This window comes from Xyrauchen texanus, chromosome 3, assembly GCF_025860055.1.
Source record: "Xyrauchen texanus isolate HMW12.3.18 chromosome 3, RBS_HiC_50CHRs, whole genome shotgun sequence".
Taxonomy (NCBI): Eukaryota; Metazoa; Chordata; class Actinopteri; order Cypriniformes; family Catostomidae; genus Xyrauchen; species Xyrauchen texanus.
In genome coordinates, this window is record NC_068278.1 from 33,746,062 (window position 1) to 33,767,512 (window position 21,451).

Consider the following 21,451-nt stretch of genomic DNA (forward strand, 5'->3'; position numbering starts at 1 on the left):
AAAAAATTAGAAGTGAAGTGTAAAGTTCTCTGTTCAGTGGGGGTTTCTTTGAAGGTAGTGATTTCTAATAGGATCTGATCCCAGTAAATGGCCTCGGAAAACAGATAAAAAAGTTCAGTCTTCACACACATAAGCTAATACACTATGACACATATTTAACTGAAAACAAGAGCTAGAATTAATAAACAAATATCCATGACACCCATATTTTCCAAATAATAAAATGAATAGCTCAATCCTTTTGTCACCAGAATTTATGAACAGATGGGTTTTAAGCACATGAATAAATATTTAATACTTTAGATGTTAGATACTAAATAAGTAATAAGTTGAATGTCAAAATGCACACACATGTAAACACACACTGATGCTCACAAAGTATGATCAGGATCTTAAAAAACAGCATAACACACATATATACAACAAATGTTGTTTAATTGGTTTAGATTTACTGATTTTGTGCAAGTATTGTGTACAATAACCAAGATTCATTTGTGGATATGACATTCTCATGTGGCCACAAAAATGAAAAACATATTTCAGGAACTCCCATTAGTTAGCATTAATGTACTGGGAAATTGTATACTATTAGAAATGCATTCAAACTTCATAATGTCATTCCCTAGAATCTGCAAATCATCAACATTCAAAGCATAACATCAACATCTATGGAGAGCCACTAATGGTCACTCTGACTTTCTAGTTGAATATTGATGATTTCAATTCTAAGCGCTACAGTGGATTATTTCATCACCTGGATTTTGTTACCAATAATGGTGAATCTTCAATCAGTATATAAACCCATTCAATGTTCCCAAATTAATAGGTATAAAGTAAATGATTTAAATACAGAATATGTCACTTATATGTTCAATTTTGCCTTTGACAGAGGAATGTAGAGGATTTTAGAGATGTATTCCTCCTTTTTCTCTTCAGCTTCTATTGACTTTGATTTCCTGAAGTAACTAACTCCCTCAAGCTTCTTCAATGTCTCTCTAAAGACACTAAATAGAATTAGGCAGAATCAAATTGTCTCTCTACTTCTTTTCCTCTCTGCCCTCTACCGGCTTAGTGCCCGCTTTGTGGGCATGTTTTGGGCAAGTCCTGGGCGATGTTGGTCAGACTGTCTCTTTCCTCTCGAATCTCCTGTAGGTTCTGTTCGAGATTTTGCAGTTGTTTCTCCTGATCATGTGCAGCACTGCGAAGCTTCTGTATCTTTCCGGTGAGTGACGGGCTCTCCACAGCACCTCTGAGAACACGAAGTCGGGCTGCAGTCTCATTCAGGATGTGGTCATAGTTCTCTAGAACCACATTTGCTTCTGTTCACAAAAGAAGAGTATAGTTGTGAGATTATTAATTTATAGGAACAAAACAATTTCCCAGATATGATCTTTAAAAAAATAGAAAGCTATTAGTCCTGGTCAAGCATGCAACCAAACTACAGGAAAATCTTTGGGTTGTCTTTACTGGTAAATGTACTAAATGTGCTGTTCACACATACCATCGATAAGGAAATGTATGGGTAATAATAGAACTTCGCATTAAGGAACATTGCCAGAGCAAACTTTACCTGTATATTCAAAAAGGTCGTGTTCATACATGACTTCTAAACTGAAAATTGAAGTTAATTTACTGGAAAAGGCTGTATGTTTGAACGTGATTAATGGAACAGAATAGAATAGAATAGAATAGAATAGAATAAAATAAGCTGATGGCTGTGTTTTGAAACATATTAACTGACTTCTTGCAGGTCTAAGTTGCTCATTATCTGGTCCAAACTGGTAGACCATTAATGTAAATCTGTTTTTGGAACATGGTGGCTGGTCTAACAGCTAACGCCATTTAAAACACAGCTACAAGCGCAGAATGGATTTTCCAGCAAGGACAAAATAGAATAGAATAAAACAGAACAGAATAGAATAGAATGGTTGCAAATTTACCCAGTTGTTTAAGAAGCAGGGATAGCATTTTTGAAAAAGACTCCAGCTGACTCTTAGCTGTCTCCATACTGCCTATCACACTCCCTGAAGAAAGACTGTCCTGAGGAGACATTGCACATTAGCACCAAGGCAATGTAAAATCACCATCCCCCACAACTGTCAGATTTAAAGGAATATTCTGGTTTCAATACACGTTAAGCTCAATCGACAGCATTCATGGCATAAAACTGGTTATGACAAAAAGATATTTTGAATTGCCTCTCCTTTTCTTTAAAAAAGCAAAAATTTGCATTCCAGTAAGGCACTTCCAATGGAAGTGAAATAGGACAACACATAAACGTTAAAATACTCACTATTTAAAAAGTATAGCCATGTTCTAAATAATGACACTGATGTCCTATCCAACTGGACAAACATTGACAATTACACTATCAAGTTAATGCCAAATTTTTACCCCTTTTTCCTTCATGGCTTCCTGCTTCTCTGCCACTTGACTTTCCAGCTCAGCCAACTGCTCCAGGGTGTCATCCACTGCTGAGCTCAACTGTGCAGATGCATGTTTTGTCCTTTTCCCCTGTGCGATGGACGCTTTGACATTCTGACATAAATGCGCAAAGTAACAAGCAAAAGACAAAACAATAGAAGGGCTTTCAGTCCCCATTTTAGGCAGAATTTTAGCCTCAGTCACCATTCAATTACATTGCATCTTTTTTTTTCCATACATGAAAGTGGATGTTGACTGGGGCTGTCATTCTGTCTAACATGTCTCTCCATGTAAGAAAATAAACCAGATTTGGAACAACATGATGGTGAGTAACATTTATGGGCAAACTATTTCTTGAACATTAAAGTATAATGTTGACATTTCCTGATCTTATGAATATCGATTATAAACAACATTTCAACTTAATTATGCTCTGCAAACATCCTCCATAAAAATTACTTGGGGGGGGGGGGGGGAGTCGCAGAAACCCCACGTAAAAATCATAAATAAATGCTTTGAATTTACTAAGATTTTCTAATTTGTATGCATACATTGCAGCAGTCATAAATAGGATATGTTTAATTTTAATTTATTTACAGTTAATATATTTACAATTTTGCTGGGGACAAATTGAGCACAAAAAGATTGTTTTTTTTTTTTTCCTGTTCTTCATATCAGTCATCATTTTTTTCCCACATTTTGTGGTAAAACAGAGGCATTTAACTTCAATAATATCTGTCTACTTGGGATTGATTTGGTCAGATGATTATTAAACGAATTCGAAGGCATATTAATAGGTTAATTTAAGAATCACTAATATTTTACACATCGCTGCAATATGTACATAACGGAATTCAACCTCAGATGATCATAAGGCTTAAAGGTTACTAAGTGATTAATGGAATAAACTACAAGTATTTCTTGCTAGTATGTCAATTTAACAGAAAACTTCAGTTCAAAATGACTGACAAATACAGCAGCAGTTATTGTGGGTATTTAGTGTTTGTTGAATGCATGTGTATTTTGGTGTAGCCTACTTTAGCCACTGTGTCTGCAGTCTCCTCAGCTTGTTTAGCCGTGCTGCTTGCAGACGTAGCGTTCTCCAGTGCAAGTTTGATCATTCTCTCTCCCTGCTTCACTCGTTTCTTCACCTCCAACAGGGTCTTCTCTTTAAGCACTTTCTCTCTCTTCAGAAACCCTTTGCTAAATGTAGGCAGTTTATGCCAGTCCTGCTCCATGTCTTCAGAAGAGAATATTATTATCATGTGTGTTTTTTTATTTTTTTTTATTTTTATTTTCACTTAAACTTTGTTCCATTCAACTCTGCTGTACTTCTCAAAGTACTCTAGTGTATAATCTTTACTGTGAAAAGTGAAAACCTACCGTTTTTAAGGATCTATTTCTAACTGATGTAATCTTGAAATAATTTTTGTTGATGTAACCAGCTGTAGTCAAACTGAATGAATCATATTAAATAAAACCTTTGCCTTGAATAAAACCAGTTAATGTTGTTTCAGTCAATGTTGTTAAAACACAAGGCACAATTTGGCTTTCCTGTCAACATTTTTTACAGTGTTCCCTATACCTCAACACTGAAAAATATGTTAACCTAAAAAATTTGCTTCATATGGTGACATCTAAATTAACTGCCTTGATTCAATTAAAAAAACCTGAATACATTAGGCTACACCAACAAAACAATTTTAAGCGTTAGTTCAGGTAGAAATAGCTTATTAAGGTAACAATAGAAGGTTACCACTTTTTACAGTGTATGCTTTACTTCAACTTATGCTGTATAAAACCAATAATAAGACACTCGCCATATACTTTATTTCTAGAAATGTGCAGGTATTTATTTGACACAGATTGCATTATATCATGTTAGAAGTTTAATGTATTATCATTTCACAAAATAAAAACATGTTCTTATCTGTTTCCAATGTTTTATCATTTTAATCACACAAAAAACATGAGCAAGTTTATAACACGATGCATTCTATAACACACAAAATTGTAACTAGCACATAGTCATATGAGTGTCATAACTTGAAAAAGGGTCAGTGTATCAAGAGAAAATATGAAAAAAGTACCCAGTTACCTTCCAAACCTTTCTGCAGAGACAGGACCTCTGCCTCCACCTCTTTACCTGTCACCACAGAGGAGATGGCTGACACCTTCAATCCCTCAGCTACAGCCATCAGCTTCAGATAAAAGACAAAAGGTGTATCTCATTACACTGTCTTTTGGCAGGAAATTGTCACATTTGAATATGCTTTGAGCAGGGTAAACATCACTTCTGATTTTTCCCTCAAGCTTTAACATCTTTCACCAGACTGACTGGCAGGAGGTGCTAGCATTCACAGGATGAAATAACTGCTACTCTAATTATTTCCCTTACAAAAAGTACTGAGGTGGTCCCTTGGGACAGTGATGGTATCAGATGGTAATATGATGGTATTGTCATATGCCATGGTACTGAAATATTACCATATTCATATATACACCGATCAGCCACAACATTAAAACCACCTGCCTAATATTGTGTAGGTCCACCTTGTGCCGCCTAAACAGCGCCAACCCACATCTCTGAATAGCATTCTGAGATGCTATTCTTCTCATTACAATTGTACAGAGTGGTTACCTGAGATACTGTAGACTTTATCTGTTAGAACCAGTCTGGCCATTCTCTGTTGACCGCTCTCATCAACAAGGCATTTCTATCCACAGAAATGCCACTCACTGGATGTTTTTTTGTTTTTGCACCATTCGGAGTAAATTCTAGAGACTGTGTAAAAATCCCAGGAGACTAGCAAACCAGCTCGTCTGGCACCAACAATCATGCCACGGTCCAAATCACTAAGATCAAAAATGTTCCCCATTCTGATGGTTGATGTGAACATTAACTGAAGCTCCTGACCCATATCTGCATGATTTTATACACTGCACTGCTTCCACATGATTGGCTGATTAGATAAGTGCATGGATGATTGTTGGTATGCTATCCTGAGATGCACTGTTTTGGCGGCACGAGGGGGACCTACACAATATTAGGCAGGTGGTTTTAATGTTGTGGCTGATCGGTGTGTGTTATTTACATGCTACTCCAAGGTACTTCATAGGATACCTTGGAACATGTCCAAAAACCTTGGTGTTACAATGGTATCATATTTAAAAAATGTGGAATAACATGGTACCTTTTGGTGCATTTTTGTTATTGTGGGAAGGCTCACCTGCTTGGCCTGTTCAACGGTTTCCATGTGTTTTTCTGATCTGGCCACATGAGGCTGAATTTCCTCTCTGGTCTTATTTACCAGATGCTCTTTGGACTGGACTAAAATGTCTAACTCTGCCATTCTGTTCATCAGGTCCTCGCTCTGAAAAACAGATACATTTGGTTCAGAATATTTTTCTTGAATGCAAGTTTCATATTCAGATTATGACATTTACAGTTAGGGCATGCAATGAGCACGTAATGCCTCCCAAATCATAAAACATACATCATTAGACCATAAAATAAGGTTTATAAATGCTTGATGACTTATGTCATTCTGCTGTGGTCTAATTTATGAATAACTGTAAATATTTTTTAATAAAATATAAAATGCATGCATGTTTAACAATTATTAATGTATTAAAGTAGTACAGGTAATAATACAACTTGCATCCAGACTGCATGGACAAACCTGTGTGAGTTTTGGATCTTGGCTTGCTGTGATATTTGTTTGATTAAGCATTTGTCTGAAATATGTTATACTGGTCTCCCCTGCTTTGTGGGTGAAATTGGCATCAGTCCTGCGTGGTTCTGATATTGAAGTGGTGATGTTCTGTAAAATGTCAGCAATCTCAGAGTTCTGCTTCTGAAGTGACAGGTGTGTTGAAAAAGTCTCATTAACCTCAAGAGTAAGATTCTCCTTCAACTGCTGCATCTCCTTCATTCTGAGAGGAAGACAAAAGAAACAGATAAAAATAGATAGGTAATGATATTTAAAATTAGTTGCTAAGGTTCAATAACCAAAGTACACACAATTTTCTTAATGGTTTATTGATACAGACACAAACACAATGTTACTCACTTCTCTGTGAAATCCTGTACATAAGACTCTGTTGAGTTGTCTTCTAGTAGAGTGATCAGCTGAGAATAGGCTTTGCTAGCCATTTTAAAGGCGTCTTCTGCTATCTGTTCTATATAAGTTGTAATTTCTGTATGACTGTTAAAAGAAAAATTACTTTATAAACCAGTTACTCCATCAAAAACATTTAAAAGAATCACAATATAGTTTTGATAGGCACACAGATCCATTTCACTTAAATTAATTATGACTTCTTCATATCCAACACTCGATTTCTAATCTCAGTGTAAATGCACACAATATTTCAGTTTCCCCTTCTGTCGCTCTCTCCACGTTGTGTCAGAGAAGCGACACTAGGGGTCTCTCTTGAGCGCCGATATATACCTCTGTTCTATGAAAAAAGGCCAATGAGAAGTTGGCAGACGGTATTTGCATATCCCGCCCCCGGACATATACGGGCATTTAAGCGGGGCGAATACGGGAGCCGATGGTCATGTATGCAGTTGCTGCGAGTTACACACCAAGTTCCTGTTTAAATCCTCTGACGCTCTGCATGCTGTTGGACTTTACGGCGCACAACAGCGGCTTTCTCCTTCGTGCACGGCTGTGCATTCTTGCCCCTGGATCCTTCGACAGCGCAGACAACTCGAAAGAGTTATTCTAAAAGAGTAATTTCACTCTAAAAAGATCAATACAAAGCGGCGTTGAACGTCCTTCTCAGGACGCGTCTTTTTAAAGACGATTTTTCCGCCCCTGTGTAGTTTCTGGATGCGGTTGATTTTTCCTCACCTCTGACGGTCATAAAAACTGCCTTGCATACCTGGGTTGCGATCACACGCAGGCAGCATTTTTATGAATAGTCCATGTTTTCAGTATGAGAACATAGCCATGACAGCATTGCGGTCGTAGGCTTTCTCTTGTAGTGAGAGAAAGCCACTTCAGCCGCCCCCCGCACCTCGCCTCCTTCCTACAGGATTGAGGCAGGCGCCGTGGGCAATGAAGACGATCTGGGGACAATGACGGGCTCCGTTTCGCCGGGTGAACCCCCTCGAAACCCCCCACCTCCCCGGCACGCTTGCTTGTTTCCGTCCGAGCTCGGGATGAGCATTCTCTCCAATGGGTTATGTTTTCAGTGTGAGAACATAACCGCGGCAGCATTGCGATCTCTGCTTTCTCTTGTAGTGAGAGAAAGCCATTTCAGCCGCCCCCCGCACCTCGCCTCCTTCCTACAGGATTGAGGCAGGCGCCGCGGGCGATGAAAGACGATCTGGGGAGAATAACGGGATACTTTCGTCGGTTAAATCCCCTCGAAACCTCCCGCCTCCCCGGCACGCTTGCCTGCTTCCCCCGAGCTTGGAATTAGTTCGGTCTGCTTAACGGCCTACCGTCCGGTCCATCGAGCTCCCCGGCATTGGATGACATCACCGCTGCATCAGAGAGCGTAACAGCAATGTCGGATGCGGATAACTCACCTGGGCCGCCACCTTTGGGTCTGCTGCCCAGTCTGAGCCTGACAGCTCACAGCTCCGTCCATTCGGCGACACCACTTGGCAACTCCGCCCAGCAGTCCTCAGTGGTGAAGAAACAGACGGAGGCTATTTCACACATCTTGCCCTGCTGCAAACCTGCCGTCAGGGGCCATGCCCTGTGTGCTCGCCGAGGGCGTCCTCCTGCAGCTTTCAAGAAAGAAAGTGGTGCTCTGCCTCAACTAACAAAAGAGAGTGGGCCCAGCTCTCAGCCCCAGCGTTGAGCTCCCCGCAGAAGTTGGACGCCCCTCGTCTCACGGACCCCCTCGCTCCCAGGCGCTCCTGAGATGACCGACCCAGAGACCGAGACGGTAGCTCCGGAGCTGGTAAGACCGCTCCGTTCCCTGGTGGAGGGCCAGGAGGAGAATCTTTTGTTAAATTCATTACATTCTCAATAATAGAGCTATTTCCTTTTGTCTCTGGGTCACCTGGCCCGCAAATGCCATTCTCACGGCACTTAGCTTCCAGATCTCAACAGTCCCGGCATGCTGGACGCGGCCACAGTCCGCCTTCAGCCCCACGACTGTTCCCCGGCCAGCCGGTTCAGACGAGTCCAGAGGACGCCAACATCAGACCTCCTCCTCAGTCACGAACCCGCCCTCTGCCGGGTGCTTGGAGCAAGGTAAGTGCTTCGAGTCTGTTCTCAGCACCAGAGCCTCGGACGCTTCACTGCCTCCCGACGCCGTATTACCTGTTCCGCCCCGCTGTGAAGCCCCGCCGGGTACGTCCAAAGTACTCATCCCCTTGGTGCCCCTAGCACAGATTTTAGAGGCCTGGCTTTCACTGCCCAACCCGTCACGCTGGCTGCACCGGACCATTCGACTCGGTTACACAATTCAGTTTGCCAGGCCTCCGCCCCCCTTCGCAGGCGTCCATTTTTCCGCAGTATACGGCAAACATTCCAAGTCCCTGCACGAAGAAATCGCCTCTCTGCTAATCAAAGACGTGATAGAGCCTGTCCCTCCAACCAAACCGAAGAAGGGTTTCTACAACCCTTACTTCGTTGTACCCAAGAAAGGCGGCGGCTTACGGCCGATCTTGGACCTGTGAGTTTTCAACCGGGCTCTGTCCAAACTCCCATTCAAAATGCTCACCCAGAAACAAAATTCTGTCTGGCGTCCAGCATCTAGATTGGTTCGCAGCGGTAGACCTGAAGGACGCGTACTTTCACGTCTCGATCCTGCCACGACACCGACCCTTTCTACGGTTCGTGTTCGACGGTCGGGCGTATCAGTACGAAAGTCCTCCCCTTCGGCCTGTCTCTGTCCCCTCATCCTGGCCCCCTTGCGGGAGTTACTATGCGCGCACAGAGACCGGGTGCTTAGGCACCTCAGCCGTTTGGGGCTTCAGGTAAACTGGGAAAAGAGTGAGCTTGCCCCGGTTCAGAGCATCTCTTTTCTCAGCATGGAGTTAGACTCAGTCTCAATGTCAGCACGTCTCTCCAACGAGCGTGCACAGTCGGTGCTGAAATGCCTCGCTTCCCTTAAGCCAGGCACTGTGGTCCCTTTTACGTTTCCAAAGGCTCCTGGGGCATATGGCATCCTCCGCGGCGGCCGCGCCACTAGGGTAGATGCATATGAGACCACCTCAGCACTGGCCTCAGACTCGAGTCCCGAGACGAGCATGGCAGCGCAGCACGCACTGTGTGAGAATCACCACCGCCTGCCGCCAAACCTTCAAACCTGGACAGACCTCTGCTTTCTACGGGCAGGAGTACCCTTGCAGCAGGTGTCCCGACGCGTCCTGGTCACAACCGACGCCTCCAAACTCCAAACTGTCACGACAACGCTTGCCCAGTCGGTCCAGCTGATCTGGGACCGGTTCGGCAAGGCCCAGGTAGACCTGTTTGCCTCCCAATGAACCTCCCACTGCCCGCTCTGGTATGACCGGACAGAGGCTCCCCTCGGGGCAGACGCTTTGGCACACAGCTGGCCCGCGGGGCCGCGTAAGTACGCATTTCCCCCAGTGAGCCTTCTTGCACAGGTGCTGTGCAAGGTCAGGGAGGACGAGGAGCAAGTCACCTTGGTGGACCCCTATTGGCCCACTCGGACTTGGTTCTCGGACCTCACAATTCTCCTGACAGCCCCTCCCTGTGGTCTCAGCAGGGTCTACGGGGTAAGACCCCCTTCCCTTAATGCATGTAAGGGCCCCGGCCGTAGTTGCTCTATGCGAGAAACATAGAGAGAAAAGAGGCCCAGCCAGGCTTGGCCCATTCCCAGGTTGACAAGCATCACCTTGTTCCCCTCTCCAGGGTAACCAGAAGGATTCTGATGGCTTTAATGGGGCATTGGGGAAGGGTACGTGCAGCCTGATACAGCTGGTCGCCTTTGCACGTAAGAAATACCTGCCCGTATCAGCAGTTCACGTACACGGCTCAGCGCATGGCACATTTAAAGGTGGACCCCTAGTGTCGCTTCTCTGACACAACGTGGAGAGAGCGACAGAAGGGGAAAGTCTAGGTTACGTATGTAACCTCCATTCATCGATGGAGGGAACGAGACGTTTTGTCTTCCCCGCCACGTTGCTGAGCCGAGCCACTGTTGTGGCCGGACCATTTCCGGCTCCTCAGAAAAATCCGGAATGAACTCCCGTATTCGCCCCGCTTAAATGCCTGTATGTCCGGGGGCGGGATATGCAAATACCGTCTGCCAACTTCTCATTGGCCTTTTTTCATAGAACAGAGGTATATATCGGCGCTCAAGAGAGACCCCTAGTGTCGCTTCTCTGACACAACGTCTCGTTCCCTCCACCTAGACGATTTATATATCCACTGAGTGAAATCATTAGTTTTTATTACACCCATATGACTCTTATGTTTTGCGTATTATATTGTTTTCTCATTCCTACCCCTAAAGAAATGCAAAAAACTGTGTACACTTACATGAGATGAAGACTCTAGCAGTAAGTGAATGAAAGTGGTTTAATTTTATATGGAGCAGGATGCCTCATGTGGGCCAAAATTTTGAAATCACATGATCAGACAACTACTACTCGCTTTATCTCATTAACCCCCCTGTTATTGGACATTTGCTCTCACAAATTAAATTGACTGTGAATAGCACAATTCTACAATGGCACTGTTTACAAAAAACAATTGCTTTTGCATGATGCTGCATCCATGCCACTAGATGTTAGTATAAGCCCAAGACGACTGTCAATATTGGTCAACACAACATAAGCAAAAAAGTACAGTGCAACATTAAAGGTATAGTTTATCAAAAAATTTTTACATTTTCTCATCATATACTCACCCTCACGCCATTCAAAATAAATGACTTTCTTTCTTCTACTGAACACAAACGAAGATTTTTAGATGAATATCTCAGCTCTGTAGGTCTGTCTTAGAATGCAGGTGAATGGTGACCAGACCTTTGAAGCTTCAAAAACCACATAAAGGCAGCATAAAAGTAATCAAAAGACTCAATAGCGATATAATCGGTGTGGATGAGAAACACATCAATATTAAAATAAATTTTTGTTAGAAATCTACACTTTCACTTTTAGAATGTAAAAGAATGTGAAATTTGGGATTTATAGTAAAAAAAAAAACACTTAAATATTGATATTTATGTAATTTTTAGAGATTCAAAGGTCTGTTCACCATTCACTTGCATTGTAAGGACCTAAAGAGCTAAGATATTCTTCTAAAAATTTTTGTTTGTGTTCAGCAGAAGAAGAAAAAAGTCATACACATCTGGAATGCCATGAGGGTGAGTAAATTATGAGATAATTTTCATTTTTGGGTGAACTATCCCTTTAATATCTTAATTTGTTTGGGCAGTATATTACTGCAAGGAAACATGCTGCCCTGATTGAGACAGATGTTCAACAACTGTAATTCCTTCTTCCAACCTTTTCACAAGCACTTTAGATTCGTTCACTATGGAGTTCCATTTGTTTGGTTCTTTTGGGATTACAGAGGGGATGACCTGAGAAAAAGATTTTTGAAGAAAAGCACAGAGAAATAAAAAGCCTCCATTAAAACATGTTCTCTCCGCAGATGGATTAGACATTCATTAAACCAATCTGTGCAGACTCACCATCCTGTTAAGGTCAAGAGTCATCTTCTGAAACTGATCCTGCATATTCAGAGCAGTAGATAATGTGTCAACAAGCTCTTGACACTCATTTTCACCCCTCCGAGTCATTTCTTCCACTAATTCTTCCCCACTCTCTTTGAGGTTGCAGTTCATTGCCACTGCAATGCTACGCAGCTGTAGCTGTAATGTCTCTGCAGATGTTTCTAGCTGTGTGAACTGCATAATGAAGGCATCACGAGCCTCTGCATCAAAGAAGGAACATCAGTGTTGCATCAGAAATTTGCTTCCAACAAAATTACTGTCAGTTTCAAGACAGGCAAAAACAATAAGTTAAATGTAGGCAAATGTTTTGATGCAATGCTATGCATTACACAATATATGTACAATATAATATATGCCAAATGGATGCTATCTGTGAATCACTGTGCATTAGATTACTTTTGCAATATATATTTTTTGTACACTGTGCATATTGTGCAGAACATGTAGAATTTATTGTGTATGTATTCGTCTCGGTTACTGTCGTAACCTCCGTTCCGTGATGGAGGGAACAAGGGTCGATCTTGAGAGCCAAAGACACCTTCAGATCTTTGAGAAAAGGCCAGTGAGAATTGGCAAGTAGAATTTGCATGCCACTCCTTGACATACAGGTATAAAAGGGAGCTGGAATGCGGATTCATTCAGGTTTTGCACTGAGGAGCTGAGACAATGTCCCGGACATTACAGCGGTGTAGTACAGCCTGTGGCAAGAGGGACACAATGATGTGTGTTGATAAAGTGACACTAGGGGACCCTATATGAAATGCCACATGGTTGAACTGTGATAAGTGAACTGGAGATACAGGTGAAGGCAAGCTACTGTGAGCGTAGGAACAGATGCACTCGGAATTCATATAGCCTCCTCAGATGCCCCAAAAACGTTGTGTACATCCAGAGTTCACAGATCATGAACATGCATGGGAGAGAAGAGCACACGGCTTCACCTCGTGGAGGGAAAAGGCACTATACACAAGCAGTACACACGGCCAGCTGCCCTGCATAACAAAACTTACCTGTTCATACCTGAAAGAACACGGGATGAAACCGGCACAACCCGGAGATTGTAAAATCTTGCGAAGGTATTGGGTGTTGCCAAGCCCGCTGCTCCACAGATATCTGCTAGAGAGGTGCCAGTAACCGTGGAGTGTGCTTGAACCCGCAAGGGGGTGGGCACGGACTGGGTCTGGTAGGCCAAATCGATGGTGTCCACGATCCAGTGGGCAAGCCTCTGTTTGGAGACAATGTTCCCTTTCCGTGTCTGCCGAAGCAGACAAAGAGCTGCTCATAGCGTCTAAAGCTCTGCGTGCGATCCAAGTAGGTTTATGAGATGCAGTGGGGCACATGAAGGCAGGGGGCCATGTTCGTAAGGCCCTGGCTGCGAGAGTTCGGTGTCTAGTAACCATGGGGGCGGCGACCGTGGGCACCAGCGGTGTGACCTGAGGAGAGAGGAAACTTCTCTTTTTTGACAATGTGGGTACCGCAGCCCACTCAGGGTGTGGCAAACATAAAAGGAAAAGGGAACAAAAGATTTTTTGATTTGGATGGAGTGGTCAGACTACCAGCTCCGGAGTTCCCGCAGACGTCTCGATCCTCGGGTCTGCCATCTCAGTGGCGATTTGGAGCCTTCTTGGGGATCTTCTCGGCCAGCCGGGATGTGGGGGGAGTCCCTCTCCAGCGGCCGAACAAACGGGGTGCTCACTCTTCGTGCCAGGCAAGATGTGCTGGATGGCCTCTGTCTGTTCCTTCACCGCCGAGTATACAACTGAATAATATACAACATGGCGCCGCAGATGGCCGCCTCGGTGTGGAGCTCTTCAGTTCTTTTGTTGTTTTTGTTAGTTTGTCCTGTGTTTAGCAATCTTTTACCAATCAGTTTTACCAGGGACGAACTGCTGAACATTCGGCAGCACATACCAGATAATCTTTTCCCGGTTTTTCAATATTCTGACGTTTTGCTGGACATTTTAGTTGGAGGCGCTGCTGTGTTGTTTAGATGTGCTACGAGATGCAGGCGAGGGAGACGAGCTGGCGCGCTGGTTAAACTCCGTCAGCGCGGCGTTCGAACAGCACTGCCGAGCATTCGTCTCGCAAATCTCCGCTCTCTTCCCAACAAAACGGACGAACTACATCTCCTCACACATACTAATAAGGACTTTTCAAACTCTGCTGCACTGTGCTTCACTGAAACCTGGCTGAGTGAAGCCATTCCGGACAGCGCATTACATCTGCCGGGCTTCCAGCTGTTTAGAGCGGATCACATCGCGGAGTTAACGGGGAAAACGAGAGGCGGTGGAACATGCTTTTACATCAACGAAAGTTGGTGTACAGATGTAACAACACTAAAGAAGATGTGCTGTCCTAATCTGGAAGCGCTCTTTATTAACTGTAAGCCGTTCTACTCGCCGCGGGAGTTTTCTTCGTTTATTCTGGTGAGTGTTTACATTCCTCCAAACGCGTCTGGGAACTTAGCGCTGCAACAGCTGGCTGATCAAATCTCAGACACAGAACAACAATACCCGGACTCAGTCATTATTATTCTTGGGGACTTTAACAAAACAAATCTCACACGCGAACTGCCCAAATACAGACAGCACATTACATGCCCCACCAGAGACAGGAATATATTGGATCACTGCTATACAACATTAAAGGATGCATATCGCTCTGTCCCACGTGCAGCTTTGGGACTCTCTGATCACTGTCTGGTTCATCTTCTCCCAACCTACAGGCAGAAATTAAAATCTACAAAGCCAGTTGTAAGGACTATAAGGAGATGGACTATTGAAGCACAGCTGGAACTACAAGCCTGCTTTGACTGCACTGATTGGAGTGTTTTTGAAGCTGCAGCTACAGACCTGGACGAGCTCACAGATACTGTTACATCATACATCAGTTTCTGTGAGGATATGTGCATCCCTACTAGGACATTTTTGTCATTCAACAATGATAAACCATGGTTCACAGGAAAACTCAGACAGCTTCGTCATGCCAAAGAGGAGGCTTACAGGGGTGGGGATAGAGTCTTGTATAATCGGGCCAGGAACACACTGAATAAGGACATCAGAGTGGCTAAAAGAAGCTACTCTAAGAAGCTGAAAAGAAAGTTTTCAGCTAACGACCCTGCATCAGTGTGGAGTGGCCTGAAACAACTTACTAATTACAGGATTCCTACCCCCAACCCTGTGGCGGACCAACGACTGGCTGACGACCTGAATGTGTTTTACTGCAGATTTGAAAGGCCCGATTTCACACCCCACATACACTCGGACCTTCATTTCACACAACCATTAACACCTCCTGCAACCCCCCTCCTCCCCCCTCCTGCTACACTACCTGCACTCAAGATCAGTGAGGACGATGTGTGCCGTGTCTTTCGGAAGCAAAGGACAAGGAAGGCTCCAGGACCAGATGGCATCTCACCAGCTTGCCTTCGTTCCTGTGCTAACCAACTGGCCTCCATCTTCACTCAGATCTTCAATAGATCACTGGAGCAGTGTGAAATCCCATGCTGCTTCAAACGCTCAGTCATTATCCCCGTCCCTAAGAAACCTGAAATCACAGGACTTAATGACTACAGACCTGTCGCCCTGACATCTGTGGTCATGAAGTCATTTGAGAGACTGGTGTTGGCCCACCTGAAGGACATCACTGGACCCTTTCTGGACCCCCTTCAATTTGCTTATCGAGCAAACAGGTCTGTGGATGATGCAGTCAACATGGGTTTGCATCATATCCTGCAACATCTGGACAGACCGGGGACATACGTAAGGATCCTTTTTGTGGACTTCAGCTCGGCTTTCAACACAATCATACCAGATATACTCCGGACTAAATTAAACCAACTCCATGTTCCCACCTCTACCTGTCAGTGGATTACAAGCTTTCTGACGGACAGGCAGCAGCTTGTGAGGCAGGGAAAATTCACTTCCACCACCTGTACCATCAGCACTGGTGCCACCCAGGGATGTGTGCTCTCCCCACTTCTCTTCTCCCTGTACACCAATGACTGCACCACCAAGGACCCCTCTGTCAGGCTCCTGAAGTTTGCAGACGACACCACTGTCATCGGCCTCATCCGAGTTGATGATGAGTCTGTATATAGAAAGGAGGTTGAACGGCTAGCTTTCTGGTGCAGTCAAAACAACCTGGAGCTGAACACGCTCAAAACAGTGGAGATGATTGTGGACTTTAGGAGGAACACCCCAACATTGTCCCCCCTCACCATTCTAAACAGCACTGTGGCAGCAGTGGAGTCATTCAGGTTCCTGGGCACTACCATCTCACAGGACCTGAAGTGGGAGATACACATCGACTCCATTGTGAAAAAGGCCCAGCAGAGGTTGTACTTCCTTCGCCAGCTGAGGAAGTTCAACCTGCCCCCAGTGCTGCTGAAACAGTTCTACTCAGCAGTCATTGAGTCTGTCCTCTGCACTTCAATAACTGTCTGGTTTGGTGCAGCTACTGAAATCAGACATCAGAAGACTACAAAGGACAGTTCGGTCTGCTGAGAGGATTATTGGTTGCCCCCTGCCCCCCTTCAAGAACTATACACTTCCAGAGTGAGGAAAAAGGCTGGTAAAATCACTCTGGACCCCACTCACCCTGCCCACTACCTTTTTGAACTGTTGCCTTCTGGCCGGCGCTTCAGAGCTCTGAACACCAGAACCGTCAGACACAGGAACAGTTTTTTCCCTCAGGCCATCCATCTAATGAACAATTAAATTGCCCCATTGAGCAATAATTATGTGCAATACACAGTTTAGTTTTAATTTATATTATCCATCATATCCACTTCTGCCATTACTTACATTGCTCTGTACATAATATACAGGTTTTTGTTCTTTATATAACAGATTGTATTAGATTTGCACTACGTGTGTATGTGGGTATGTATGAAGGTGAGTGTATGTACGTATATGTATAATTATTTATTTTGTGTTCTTTTTTGTTTTTAATTACCTATGTCTTGCTGCTGTTTTTGGTATTGTTTGTATTGTTGTTGACTGGAAGCTCCTGTCACCTAGACAAATTCCTTGTATGTGTAAGCATACTTGGCAATAAAGCTGATTCTGATTCTGATTCTGATTCTGAGAAGTCCTTGACGATGTCACCGAAGAGGCTGACCTTGGAGGAACCGTGACTTATCTACATCCCTCATCTCGACCAGGTTCAGCCACAGGTGGTGCTCCTGGAACACAAGCATGGACATTGTCTGCCCGTGTGTGCATGCTGTGACATTAGTCACACAGAGTGTGAGGTCAGTTGCCGAGCACAGCTCTTGAAGCACACCGGGATCAGAACTAACCTCGTGCAGCTTTTTCAAAGCCTAGGCCTGATGGACATGTAAGAGGGCCATGGCGTGCAGGGCGGAGGCGGCCTGACTGGCAGCACTGTAGGCTTTGGTCGCCAGAGATGACGTTGTCCTAGAAGCTTGTGTAGGAAGTGCCGGGCGACTCCGCCAGGTGGTGGTGCTCAGCAGGCATAGGTGTGCCATGATCGACTTATCCACCTGGGGTATCGTGGCATAACCCTCGGCCGCCCCTCTGTCGAGGGTAGTGAGAGCAGACGAGCTAAAGGATTGGGTTCGGGCAGCGAAAGGTACCTTCCACGATCGCGTCAGCTCAGGGGGGCGTGGCCGCAAGCGGCGCACCGATCCCAGAAATCCCAGTCGGGCAAGCATGGCGGTCAGCTCCATGTCGGCCTCAGACTGAGCTTCCATACCTGACCAGTCGGGTCCTCGCCGTCAAACATCACCAAGACGTTCTCTGATGCAGTAATCAACATCTCATCCAGCTTCGAGCTCCGAAAAAGACATTAGGCTGGCACTGTGGCCAGCTGCCTGTCTCATCCCAAAACTGGAGTGGAGCAAACAAGCGTACCGGGGAGTGGGGGATTACCCGGCGGAACTGTACACATTGAAGCCCCGGAATTGCCATCAGTGTCAACCAGGGCAGCCTCGTACCCATACGTAGAAGGACCAGTGGGGGGGCAGCTGAAGTGGCTTTCCCTCGAAAGAAGGAAAGCTGCGACCGCAGCGTTGCCATGGTCAGCACACGTTTCTGAAGAGGTGAATGGAATAGTAGTAGTACTCAGCTTGCTGATATACATCCGCTCTGCTCCGAAGAAGAAATCTAAATGAATCCGCATTCCAGCTCCCTTTTATACCCGTATGTCAGGGGGAGAGACATGCAAATTCTACTCGCCAATTCTCATTGGCCTTTTCTCAAAGATCTGAAGGTGTCTGGGGCTCTCAAGATTGACCCCTAGTGTCACTACATCAACACAACGTTGAGTGAGTGACAGAAGGGAAACTCTAGTTCACAATGTTTATTCTTCCGGAATGACTATTTGCACTAGGTATCAATCGAAACTGCCACACAGAGCAGCTATTTGCACTTCAATAGTACAGTGGAAACACAGAAATCGAAGACAAACTAAGTGCCTAGTGTCACTGCAGTGAAGTGAGGTGTAACAATGGTGTGAATGTGCATTTTTCATGCAGATGACCCAGGTTACACGTTATCTGTCTGCACTATTAATATATATATATATATATATTTTTTAAACAACAATTTTATTTGTCAAAAATTGTCACACAAGTTTAAACAACATTTCCATTTTCCATTACAACTGAATAAAAATAAAATAAAAAATGTACAAATAATAATACAAAATAATAATAATAATAAAAAAATAAAAATAAATAAAAAACATACAGCAATAACATAGGCTACTTGTCTATATACTCTCAATGTCCATCAATTCCACGAAGGAGTCACCATCTAGACTCTCCAAAAAGTTATAAAACACTTTCCAAATGGACCAAAAGGTATCTGGCTTGTTTTTCAAAAAGTAGGTAATCTTTTCTAAGGCAAGGTGTGAGGTCATCCTCTTTATCCATTGAGACACGCCGGGACTTTCTTCTTTTTTCCAAGTATATGCTATTACACGCTTAGCCTCTAGCAAACAGAGAATTAACAATAATCTTTCATGTTTGGTGATTTTAAAATTCAGAGGACAAACATGCAATATACACAGCTTTGGATCAAGAGGAATTGCTTTACTAATGATTTGGCTTATAATATTCAGTATTTTAACCCAAAAGCAATTAAATTTAGTGCATTCCCACATACAGTGGAATAAAGTTCCCTTTTCTTGCTTACATTTGTAGCACATATCAGGAATATTCGGGTTGAAGTGATGTAACTTAACTGGAGTGATATATTGTATACTCAACCATTTATACTGAAGTAGTCTCAAATGGGTGTTCATTGTCTGAGTCTGGGCTTTCAAGCATGCCATTTGCCACTCTTCCTCTGTTATATCAGTCTGCAGGTCAGACGGCCAAGCTTGAAGTCTATCATTAAATGATTCTTTAGATTTGACTACAAACAGTTTATATAACACAGAAATCTGACCTCTACCTTTCAAGCAGTTAAGTGTGATATTCTCCAAAGTAGAAAGAGTTGGCTCAACCAGACTTTGGCCTTGTCTTGAAAAAATGAAGCTACGTAATTGCAAATATTTAAAAAAGTGTTTTTGCGGAATTCCAAACCGTGTCCTAATTTCTTCAAAGGACATAAAACTTCCCTTGTAATAAAGATCAGACACCTTACTAATACCTTGAATTGACCAAGGTTTTTTTGACGAAAATTTTCATTACCAAAAACTGGTGAAAAGGGTGAGAGATGTGGTAATTCCCCTAGGTGGGCAAGAGCCTCAAACCAAACTGCTATAGTATTTCTAGTATACGGGTTTTTAGTACATTTACTTAACTTTTTAGCGTCTGTTGAATGCAAATATAAATTCAAAGGAATTGGGATAGAGTGAGCCTCTATAGATACCCAGGTCGGAGAACTATCCCTTTCAAAATAAAACATTGCTGCTCTAATTTGAGCTGCCCAGTAGTACCATTTTAGGTTTGGTAGGTTTACCCCCCTCTATCATAAGGCAAGTAGAGCAAGGAGAGCCTAAGACGATGGCGCATGTTGTTCCAAATGAAGTTTGTAAACGATTTTTTCATTCGAACAAAAAAAGAAGAATGTGGAGGGAGGGGAATGGATTGGAAGAGATATAACAATTTGGGTAAAATTGACATTTTTAATATATATACACGGCCAATCAATGAAATAGGAAGTTTTGTCCATCTATTCAACAGGTCAATTGTCGAATCTGATAGGGGCTTATAATTGGCTGATACAATTTAATTAACAGTTGGTGTAATTTTGATCCCAAGATAGGAAAAGCCTTCTTGTGAGATTGTAAAGTTTGACTGAACTGGGGGGAGAAGTCTTTCTGCTTTGTGGAGGAACAGCAACACAGACTTAGAATTATTAATTTTATACCCAGAGAATTCTCCAAATGTTTCAATCAAGTTTAGTAATGCTGGGATAGACTGTTTTAGATTAGAAGAGAATATAATTATATCATCTGCGTACAATGAAATACGATGTTCTGAGGATCCAATTGTGATACCAGAAATTTGTGTATGATTTCGAATTGCCATAGCCAGTGGTTCAATTGCTATAGTGAAAAGCAGAGGAGAGAGCGGGCAGCCCTGGCGTGTACCCCTGTAGAGTCTGAAAGGGGCAGATATTATTCCATTTGTTAATACCTCAGCTAAAGGGTTAGCATATAGGATCCGGACCCATTTCATAAACTTATTCCCAAACCCCATCCTTTCCATAGTCCTGAACAGGTACTGCCACTCAATTCTGTCAAACGCTTTTTCAGCGTCTAATGACAGGAGTGCATTATCGCGAGTATTACATTTCTCATGTAATATATTAAGTACGAATGTTATGAAAACCCTGCCTCCCCAAACAAAGCCATTTTGATCAATATGTACAAGTTTGGGCAAATGTATTTCTAGTCTCTTTGCTAGCACTTTGCAAAGAATCTTTAAGTCATTGTTCAGGAGAGAAATTGGTCTATATGAACCACAATCAGTTGGTGACTTGCCAGGTTTTAACAACAGAGTGATCACCGCAGTGTTCAAAGAGGGAGGTAAAGCCCCATGCTCTAGTGACTCCTGGTACATTTCCAATAGAGGATGAATTAATTTATGATGAAAAATTTTATATAACTCTACGGGTATGCCATCTGGCCCTGGGGTTTTCCCTCCTTTCATACTGATAATGGCCTCAGACAGCTCCTCAGACCTTAGGTCATCTTCAAGGGATACCATGAAGCCCAAATCTGTTGACCCAAAGTCCAAAGCATCCAGGAAAAGTTTTTGTCTCTCTGCTGCACTCTCAAAATATTCAGAGCTGTAAAGAGCCTGATGGTAGTTCCTAAAGACCACATTTATCTCAGTTTGATCAAATGTTATCTCACACTCCTTTATCTGAAT

At 43.4% G+C, this 21,451-nt stretch overlaps 1 protein-coding gene across 1 annotated transcript in view; it reads right to left on the reverse strand.

Moving 5' to 3' along the window:
* Positions 1–258: 258 nt before the first annotated feature.
* lamc3 (laminin, gamma 3) overlaps positions 259–21,451 on the reverse strand; it is a 232,797-nt gene continuing 211,604 nt past the window's right edge. The window contains exons 19-28 of the mRNA XM_052102235.1: positions 12,061–12,302; positions 11,873–11,949; positions 6,498–6,632; positions 6,108–6,360; positions 5,655–5,798; positions 4,523–4,625; positions 3,462–3,664; positions 2,395–2,538; positions 1,941–2,040; positions 259–1,319 (exon numbers count right to left, since the gene is read on the reverse strand). Coding sequence (XP_051958195.1) covers positions 1,069–1,319; positions 1,941–2,040; positions 2,395–2,538; positions 3,462–3,664; positions 4,523–4,625; positions 5,655–5,798; positions 6,108–6,360; positions 6,498–6,632; positions 11,873–11,949; positions 12,061–12,302 — 1,652 coding nt within the window. The 3' untranslated portion in view covers positions 259–1,068. The remainder of the gene's footprint in view (positions 1,320–1,940; positions 2,041–2,394; positions 2,539–3,461; positions 3,665–4,522; positions 4,626–5,654; positions 5,799–6,107; positions 6,361–6,497; positions 6,633–11,872; positions 11,950–12,060; positions 12,303–21,451) is intronic.